This window comes from Lycorma delicatula, chromosome 2 (assembly GCF_047948215.1).
Source record: "Lycorma delicatula isolate Av1 chromosome 2, ASM4794821v1, whole genome shotgun sequence".
In the NCBI taxonomy this organism is placed as follows: Eukaryota; Metazoa; Arthropoda; class Insecta; order Hemiptera; family Fulgoridae; genus Lycorma; species Lycorma delicatula.
This window is the reverse complement of record NC_134456.1, coordinates 126356516-126367695: the sequence shown is the minus strand read 5'-3', so window position 1 is coordinate 126367695 and position 11180 is coordinate 126356516. Positions and strand designations below refer to the sequence as shown.

At 27.6% G+C, this 11180-nt stretch overlaps 1 protein-coding gene across 1 annotated transcript in view; it reads left to right on the top strand.

The window, feature by feature from the left end:
• Positions 1 to 4527: 4527 nt before the first annotated feature.
• deltaCOP (coatomer subunit delta) overlaps positions 4528 to 11180 on the top strand; it is a 38587-nt gene continuing 31934 nt past the window's right edge. The window contains exon 1 of the mRNA XM_075356223.1: positions 4528 to 4651. Within this exon, the coding sequence (XP_075212338.1) occupies positions 4649 to 4651 (3 nt within the window). The 5' untranslated portion in view covers positions 4528 to 4648. The remainder of the gene's footprint in view (positions 4652 to 11180) is intronic.

Here is an 11180-nt window from a genome sequence, read left to right as displayed (position 1 = left end):
AATTTTGCTTCAGAGTATTTTAAGTCCGTTTCAGTTATGGATAATTGTGATATTTTGAATAATTGTAATAAGACGGTTATAAAAATTACAGTTAAAAAAAAAGAACTTAACGAAAATGAAAAAACCTGTTTCAAATGGAACAAAATTATAAAAATATAAACTATAAATTACCAAGCATTGAAAAGAGCTTAATTATTTTCATGTAAGTATATAATTTCACTGTAACTTAAGACTATACATGCCTTATAAGCAAATTTCTTTCAAAGAAGAAAAGAAGGCTTTCTTAAAAAAAGAAAACTGTTAATTTTTTATTTTTTAATAGCTAAGAAGTTATAATGACACATTAATTTTGATTTGTAAAGTATTTTAGAAAATTAAGAAAGCAATGCATGCTAGCAAGATATTTATGGAAAAATATGTTTTTATTTAAAATTTAATTTTTATTCAATATTACTAGCTTTTTCATAGTGTAAAGAAAGATTTGGATTTATACAAGGTGTTTTTGAAAAGTAATGCTATGATAGATTATCATGAAACTTTGTTTCTAGTTCAATTTCATTAAGTATATTAATAAAAACCACAATGTTGCCACTTGTTTATCTAAATCTACAGTTTATTTTTCTCTGAAAATGTTAAACAGGTGTTTTACCACACTTGGACGCATACATTAATGTCTGATAAATAAAATTAACTTGATTAAATTCTCCTCTTGGTGGCTTCAAGTCATTTTTAGTCTTTTTTAAAGGTTTTTATTGGGTATTAAATAATGACTAAGAGGACTTAGGTACCAATTATCAAACTTTAGGCTCTCTGGCAAAACTAAACATTACAAAAAAATTATTTTAAGCAATTGTCAGGAAAATGGGAACAGACTGTTATTTAGCAATGATGATAGTGGCATGTAATAAACTAAGTGGAAAGCTGAAAACCACTTGGATTGAAGAAAGTAATTTTGGGATCTTGTAATAGAATCCTCTGCATCATCAAAGGACAGCTAATTTATGTTAATTCTAAACACTTACCCATGCAGTTACAGAATATTGATAAAAAATAATGAATGAGTCCTGGGTATGATAGTAAACTCATTCCATACAACCTGATGATTCCATAACACGTGGAATGTTTTAGGGAGTAAAATCATAGAAATGAATTGTTTTGTAGTAATTAAATGTTTAATGATAAAAGCCACATGCAATGAACTGGGGCCTGTAGATCATCCAAGTTAAAAATGTTGGATGCAATTCACTTCATGCTGTGAACATTTTATAGTAGCCATGTCCATAACAGTCAATGATATGATTTATAAATTATATTAATTTTGTCATAATTTTTCTTATTTACTTACTTAGTTTTATAATTATTTCATATGTAATATGTGGGTAAATCATCATCCTACCTTTATTAGTCTCATACTACCAAAATCCTAAGGAAAATGACAAAGAACATCTCCCCTTTTTATATTTATTGTTTTTTAACTAAAAAATAAATTTTTTAATGATTTTGTTTTTCCATTTTATATACAGAAATATTTTCCTTTTTTACTGAATTGTTTCATTTCTTTTCCTCTTTCTCCCACTCTTCTCTTTCTTTTATCTATTTTTCAAACTGGCAGTTTACCAATGAATTCTAATGTCTTAATTTTATAATCCATTAGCCACTTGTTAAGATATTCTCTTTGATTTTTCAGTAGTGTTTCTTAGAACACTATCTCCCTCTATCAAACTAGACAATAGAATTGTTTTTGTACAACTCAACAGAATACAAGAAAATAAGAATATTTAGTTGTATTTTAGCTTAATATTATTTCATGTGTTTATGTATTTAATAATTAATATAAACTTTAATCAAATCTATTTTTGAATTAATAATTAATTACATTTTTTATAATTCTGCTTTTATCAAGGTTTTACCTTGACTCATCCAGATAATTGCCCAGACAGTTCCTTTTTTCACATACTAAGTATCATATTTATTCAATCCTGACATGATCTATATAATGTATTATGTATTAATCAGAAAAAAATTTACTTAATTAATGTCCAACTAATGTTAATTATTGTGCAATTGGCACAATTGCAAATTCTGAATATACAGAGTATTTATATTTTTAAATGTTGATATTTCAGTTGCTTTTATACAATTTTACTTATGACAAGTAATCAAATGTGTCATGTGACATAAACATGGTCCCTTTATATGTTACTTATCTTTAAGCATAATTGTGTTAGCTTGTTTGAACAGATGAATTGTTTTATTACTATATTCCTTATATTACTATTAGTTCCTTTATTTATTTGTTTTATTTATATTTGTTTTTTTTTTTACAGAAGCTTATATACAATTCTTCTGTCAATTCATAAAAATCTACAGAACCATAATTTACTGATTGTGTGATACTGACATACTATAAAGAAGAGCAAAGATCATGGAAAGAAATAAAAATAAAAACTAGTTAAGGTTAGAAAGAAAGAACAAAGGATTAAAAATTTTCATTCATAACATTACCTAACACAGACCTAGACTAGATTTGATGAAACCACACTGTATTGCTGTAAAGGAGTGAAAATCTATTAGCCAGATATTGGTTGCCTTTACAGTCCCAGTTTTTATTTACAATTTAAATGTTTTAGTTTTAACTACTTAAATCTTATAAAAATTTTACCCTCATTATAGTAAGACTCTCTAATAATAACAATCCAAGACTAGCAGTCAAAACAAAGATTGGAAAGATGATATTAATCACATTCTTAATAAATAAAATACACATTATCTACAATACAATTAATTAGTTATTTTAATCCTTACTAAAGTATTAATTTGGCATAAGACTGAACAATGGGACCTACACAAAGAAGTAAATAGCTTATTTCAGAAAATTCACTGTTTCTTCTCAAAAACATACTACAATGTACCAAAACATTAGCTTTTTACAATTAAACTGGGCATGTAATACTAATAATTGAATTTTTTTTACATTTCTACGTATGCCCTAACATTATTAAAATTTTCATACTGAGATTTCTGAGTTAGCCAAAGATTATCAAAGTCTGAATTAATGGTTTTTTACTCATTTTTTTATAGTAGATATCCCCATAATTATGCATGTCAAGACTCACAAATTTAATCTCACTAAGAAATCAAATATTGTATTATGAAAATTGGATTTATGATTTGAAAAGCTCTTTTGAGAGCTTACTTCTAGATATTGAGAAAGAAGTCATGATTTTTATTATTTTACAAAATGTATTAAGGAATTATAGTTTGAGTTATTTTATTTATTTCCCCATTCTACCTGTTAGGTGTTGCGTTACCTTTGTACATCTCTCTTTTTGTATCCAGTTCTTCCTGAGGCAAAACTTATTATCTATAAATCCTATAAAGGCTTATATAGGATGTAATATGTTAAAAGAGGTATTCATTGGAGTTATCAGGATTTCTAAGATGGTAGGATGTCTAAGACAGAATAAGAATGTTAGGTTATGAGAATAAATTGAATATTAAATCCACATCCTGAAACATAAATGTATTCACAAACCAAATTTCCTGCTGGGACTGCAATCCTACCTTTTGCTAGGTTTCTCAGATTTGTGGGGTTTAAGCTCTTGCAGGTTAAATGTCAGATTTGGGCTGCAGATGCTACAAAAGGGCTCTTCATTAGCACTTATACTATACATTACACTTCTGTTTACCCACTAATTTAAATTATTAAAAAATAAAAATTATGATTTAGTTTCTGAACATCTAGAAACGCTTAATTAAAAAAATATATTTATATATTACAAGTATAATAGGATTTTATTAAAGGATAAAGGAGGAGGAGAATAAAGAAGTATTTTATTTAATACATACATATATTTATATATATTTCTTATTTTGAAAATAATTTTCTATTCGCATATCTAATCTCGCTGAGCAATTGTATATAATTCAGGCTGGTTGGTTTATACTCTTAAAAATAGTCTATTGCACCTTTGAATTTAGATAAAAAGTTTATTATTATTTTATAAAAAGTGTATAACACCATTTCATCACACTTATCTATGACTTCATTAATGAATAATGCCCTGAAAATACTATCTAAATTTACGTATTGTTTAGAAAATTATTTTCAGCCATTTATGTTTTTATCCCTCTTTCACAGTGACAAGCTTGCCTCCAATTGTGAGAACATGATTAGGTTCACGAAGTCGATTGTATTAAATACAGCCTATTTAGGGATTTTGTTTTTGGCATTTTTGGTTCACATAATTATTTTTTTTATATTTATCTAAGGTTATAGAGTAACATTTTGATCTTATATGCGAAATTACTACAAATAAGTAACAAGTGGATGAGTGAAAAATATATATCAAAACTAGGAGAATGGTAGACTAATTGTTTGTATCATTAATTGTTACTTCAAGTTTTCATTTTTAATGTAAAATATTAAGTATTTTTTACTAGTTAGCTTTTAAAATACTGTAAATAAGCATTAATGAAGAATTCTGCTTTTAACCTGATAATCATTTTTTGTTCTTAATATATTATAGTGGCTGTGGCCCACGTCAGCTGTGTGATGCCCATGCCAAATCATTAGGAGTGTGATGAAAGGTTGAATAGTTAATTCTTAGTGAATATTGGTGTATTATCATTTAATTGGATATCCATAATGGTAAATAATTACAATTTTTCTACGCTATACAAAACTAATTAAAAGTTACATTTTTGTTGCAGTTGTTATGTGATAAAACTTATGTCATCTATATGTTTTTAACCATGGTTAGGCGTCGTCTACTAGTGGCCAAAACTATGTTTACGTTACCAACTCGCTATGCGTATGACATCCTTTCAGCAAAATTTGTCATTTAATAAATTAATTTTATTATAAAAGCTTGATACTTTTCTAGTCGTATTGTGTCCCCTTTATGGTTGTGTACACGTTATTACTAAACATGCATACTTAATTATCGGGCCGGCAAGTGTTCTGTTGTACTTATTTTAATAGCCTATTTATATATTTCATTATTAGTAGTGTTTTAAATAATTCTCCTTGGGGTAGTAAGTTGATGTTAGTGGTAGTGTTCAAATTCGAAAACTTGACAAACGTAGTTGAAACTTCGTTAATTCTAAAATCATCCTCATTGATTATTGCCTGTTAAAAAAATGAATTGAATGTCACCTTAAGTGTTATATATGTTTTTAATGTATTGCATTTTTTAATTTTACTGCAAGTTTTCTTAATATATTATCAACAAGTGTTGTTTTGAGGTTAACTTTTTGTTATCTGATTTTATTTGTAATTGTGCAACTTTGAAATAACTTATAATAATATAATTCTGTAATGATTAACAGTAAAATATTTGTACAGAACATTTTTAACAAAATTATATAATGCATGAGTAAAAAATAAATAAAATTTTTATTGTATGTATTAATTTTAAATGATGAAAGCCAATACAATTGTAGTGCAATAATTTGTTTAAATAGTATTATATGTTTCTTAATGATTTTTAATTTAAAGGTTGTACATTATCCTATCTTTGAAGTTTTAAACTGTTAGCTAATTCTGGCAATTGTAGAAAGTTTGGACTTATAATACTTTTTTCTTTAAATTGATTACATAATTGAAGTCTTTGTTTAATTTCTAAATTAGATCAACTGATTAAGTTGTTTTGCCCAATTATTCTATTTTAATAAATTGTGAAATTTGTGTGTGCAGTTTACACCAATATTGTTAACATGTATTATTAAATAATGTTAGAATCAAATAAATTGTGTTAAAAACACTTGTTGGTAAATTGTTACTAACTTTTATGATAAACATTGATGTTTATTTTTAGAATTGTTAATAATGACAATTATTAGTGACAGTTTTTTTTACTCATTCCGTGGTCTGAATAAAAAAATGTTGGAAACATCTTACTCTGTTATTAATAAATAAATAATGCTGTTATAATATTGTCTTTGTTTCGCCCACATATTACTATCTGCTTTACAAATGTAAATTTTCCATTAAAGTATTTTTCCGTGGACTAGTCTAGAGAAGATACTGTTAAATTAATAGAGAAGTTTTAGACTGAGAGATTGCTATGAAGTGTGAAAATTGTTTTAAATAAAGAAGAGAAAAAAGTTGAAAGGAACTAGAAAATATTTGATTGTGAGGGAACAGAGACTGAGAAGAGAATGAAATGTAAGATTTTTCAAATGAGAATGGTTTTCTTTCAAGTAAATAATATGTCTAAAGGATAAATGGCAACTAGCTGTTAATTTAAGAGTTCAAAATCACTTCTTGATAGTCTCATAAATGCTTTAAAAAAATGTTTAATTTAAAATTGCCCATTACACAGGCTAACAAAAAAAAGAATTTTTAACATTAATAGCTGATACCTATGGGTTTTTTGATACTGAATCCATATATGACCTCAGTTTTCTTCTATTACCCATTAAACAGGTCAAGAAACAATTTTTTTATCATTAATAGCTGATTCTTATAGGTTTTTGTTGCTGAATCTATATCTGATCTCAGTTTTTTTCTATCGCCCACAGTTTTGTCACAATATAACTTCATTATAAACTTAAAAATTAGCGGAACATACTATAGGGATGAAAAATAAATTAATGTTACAATATGAACAAACCCTTTATTTAAGTATAAACAAGAAAATAAACTACCCTTGAAAATAAAGCTACTCATTATTACACAGGCTGCATGTGTCTATTGGCTTATATTTCCTTTTCCTGTTCTCTTTAAAGCTTCTGATACAGTTTTTTCTAACTGAAGAGACCAACAGTAGTCTCCCATCATATTGGTATAACAGTGCACCTGATAACATTTTTCTATTACTTTGATATCTTGAGGATAACCTTTTATTGTTCACATTGCTCGTCATTGACATCACCAAAATTGTCTGGGAAAAATCAAGGTGACTTCAGTAAATGAATCTTTTCAGGCTCATCAAAAATCCTAACTTATTGAACTCTTTCAGTATGTTGACTGCATTAGAAATATAATGTGGGTCCCTTTTTTTACCCAAGAACTTGGCAACAACTTGCTTGAATGGATACCCAATCCTCCCTCACATTTAAAGTTCAAAGTTGGAATCACATTCACAGTTCACATTCAAAGTTGGAATTAAAAATCATTTTTTGGATGTCAGGCTCAACAAACACGTTTCCTTTCAGTTTTGATTCTGATAGATAAGGAAACCTCTCACAGAGATACCTGAAACATTGTCCAACTTTGGGTAAGGCTTTCACAAACTATTTAATTACGTCTAATTTTATGTGTATAGATGACAGGATGTTTTCAGGATCCACGAGGTTCTTGCGCTGAATGTTTCTCACTCCAGGCTTTAAAGATTTTCTTGCAGGCCAGTTCCTTGTGGGGTAACTGCCCTGCTGTCTCATTCACATAAGAAACATAGGAATCTGTTAAAGCTATTTTGTCAGCCAAGGCACATGCCTGACACTTTCAAATTGCCACATATCATCTGACCACGTGTGGAATAGTTATTTTATTCAAAATTATATCAAGGTTTTCGTAGCTTTCCTTCATATGCACAGAATGAGTATAAGTGAATGATGTATAAGTGTTATCATTGTGTAATAGAACATCCTTTAAAATAGGTTTAAAAGAATCTATAAACAGCCTCCATTACTCTTTTTTATATTTAATTATGAATTCATTCGTCAAACCGGCAATATTTGAGCAGTGTATTAATCACCTTCTTGTTTGAAAAATTGAGAGAATTTCTGCTCTCTTCTCCTATATGTATTTGTTTCTGCTGCCAACAGTTCTTTTCTTTGATTCTGGAACCAAGTAGTTCAGCTTTTTCCTTTGTTAAGCCTATATCCCTGACCAAATCATTTTACTCGGTTTGAGTAAACAACTTAGGTTCTAAATTTGCTGTAGTACATTGAAAATCATCAGATTGTTCATCTGCATCAGACTGGGCATCACTAGTCATATCCAGGATAACATCATCAAAACCATGGCCTACTGGCTGATTGGTAAACAGAAAAGATTAAGGTAAAAATTGTTGTTACTAAGATTATTATTATATTTTCTGCCAAGAACACTATGATTTCTATGTTGAGTACTGTTTACTTTTCTTAGCTCCATTCTTTTATAATATGTTGATGCGTTTCAGAATAATTCCATTGCCAAAACTTATGGAACTGATACTTTTAAATTTCTGTTAGTCTTTGTGCACACATTTATTCAACACCCCTCCCTTTATTTTACGTCATCTTATCTGGTGGTCTTCTTCTTGTTTATTTGTTATTAATGGTTATACTTATCTTTTAATTTTATTTACGTACTTACTGTTTTCAATAAAGTTCTTGAAAAGAACATTCGCTTGATTTATGATCGTTTTATTGTTACTTTTTAATTTGAAGATTTCTAAAGGAAGAAGAATGAACATTATAGAAAATTTAGAAATTTTCAAATTAAAGAGTAACAATAAAACAATCATAAACGAACTATCAACAATCAACCATATGTTCTTTTCAAGAACCTCAATTTACTGAAAACTAGAAATAGATAAATAAAATTAAAAAATAATTATAACTGAGAGTAACAAATAAGCAAGAAGGCCAGGTAAGGTACGGCGTCAAATTAAGGGAGAGTTGTTGACTATACGTTATATAAAGACGTTATATAAAAACAGAAATTTAAAAGTACCAGTACAATAAGTTTTGACAATAGAGTTATTTTGAAATGCATCAGCATATAATAAAAGAATGAAGCTGAGAAACATAAACAATATTCAACATAGAGAAAAGATTAGGGTACTTAACTACGTTTATATTTTTTGACTTATAACTACTAACCTCAAAGCTACAAAAATAACAATCATTAGAATGTTTTCTAGTTCCTTCCATCAGTAGAACAGAAAATCACATGTTAATCCCTTTTTGATTATTTTCTAAATTCTTCAACACATACATAGCATACCTTATGAGGCACCCACGACTTATCCTGATCATCAAAGTATGACAAGTACACCTTTTAACTAACTTCATACTGTTCCTTTGATGTTTTTTAATCACAGATTCACCAAAACTATAGCAACGACTGTCAAGAAAGTTCTTACAACCACAACTAGCAAATGTACTTAACATATCCAAAAAGGTAGAAAGGTGAGGTTAGATTGACTGTAACAAAACAGCTGTTTATTTCATATCATACATTTCTGTAAATTTTAAATATCTCTCTATACTAAATATTTCACTTTTGGAATTAAATTCCATCTTCAGGAACTCACATATTTGTCCTATTTATAATATTAATTAAAACTTCACATGCAGATAGTAAGAAAATTGTGATATTTGTGTAAAACATAACAGTTGGTCGTCATACTGTTTTAAAATTATGTAAACGTCCTGTCAAGTTGGTAGTCTCAACTGTTGTGTTAAAAGGGAGCTGGATCAGTTTGGACCAACCTAATCTATTATTACTATTTAATACCTGCTTTATAAAACATCATGATCAAATTTTGCTTGAACGTTTATTAATTTATTATTATTTAAATATATATGGATTTTTCTAATATAAGTATTACATATATTATTAGAGTAATTGACTATGTTAATAAATTTGTCTGAGTCATAATTTATGGTTACTATTTATAATATGTTTAGCAAAATTTGATTTAACTGTATGATCTTTGTTTTTAAAATTTAGATGCTCTTTTATTCTTAAACAAAGGTCATACAGATAAATCAAATTTTGCTAAACATATTGTAAATAATACCATAATTATGACCCAGATAAATTTATTAACATAGTCAATTACTCTAATAATATATGTAATACTAATGTTAGAAAAATCCATATGTATTTAAATAATAATAAACATTCAGACAAAATTTGATAATGGTGTTTTATACAAGCTGGTATTAAATAGTAATAATAGATTAGGTTGCCCAAACTGATCCACCTCTCTTTTAGCACAACAGAGACCACTAAATTGACAGGATGATTACATTGACATAATTTTATAGCATATGACAACCAACTGTTATGTTTTATGCAAGTAACATGATTTTCTTACTATTTACATGTGAAGTTTTAATTAATATTATAAATAGAATGTATATGAGAGTTCCTGAAGATGGAATATAATTCTGAAAGCGCTTGAATGCGTCAAATTCGATTATTGGTAAGCAGTTTTTTTTAATATTAATTATAATTATTTACTTATACCAATGGGCCACACTTAACAAAATTATTATTTTTATGTTTATCTTTTTTATTTTTATTTATTGTGTGTAGGATTATGATTGTAGACATTTAAGCAATGTCTGTTTTTGCTTAAAGATATTGAATTAACACTTAATATTGAATATCATTCTGATAAATTGTTTTTACTTGACTTTGCACAAGGAAGTGTGTGTGGATGTTATATTCATTTGTGTATTCCTTCAACTTTGGAATGGCTTTACAAATTTTCTTTAAACATACACTGAATGGTTGGTTCATGTTATATAATTAACACTGGTTATAAAACCCAAAATCATTTAAAAATCATCCACCGAGATATGAAATAACGCTGTTTGGAAAGATTTTTAATATATACATACATTATAGGGTTCTCTAACAATCTAGTATGTCTTGCGTTACTTTCAATTTGTTTTTCTAAATTAATATGTAGCTAACTAAATCTCAAACTTGACTAAATTTAACTTTAAGTTAAAGCTCCTACTTAGTTCATCTCTTACAGTTAAACAGCAATTTATTTAACAGTGATAAATATAAATTACTTTTAAAAAAACACTTTACGTCAAACAGTGTACTATTATTAGTAATAGTATAAGTATAAAAGTTAAGTCCAAAAAATAATTGGAATTTAAATATCGATGCAGGTTAGACATAGTTGTGTATCACTAGATGTTGCATGTCAACAATTCTCAGTCATCCTTCTTGTCATTGTAGATTGGTTGCAATTGTTGCTTTTTTCAAGTGCCTACAAAAAGGTTTTGGTGACTTTAATTATGATTGATGATAGTGAACAAAGCATGCATGCAAAGTTTTATTTTCTGTTAGAGAAAGATCCTACCGAAACTGTTCTAATATTTCAAAAAAATTTAAGACAAAATACGTGAATGACTGATTATTTTTGTTTCAATGAGGTGAAGAAATATCAGTTAAAAACCAACTCAAATCTGGTTCACCTTCATTCAATTGAAATGGCAAA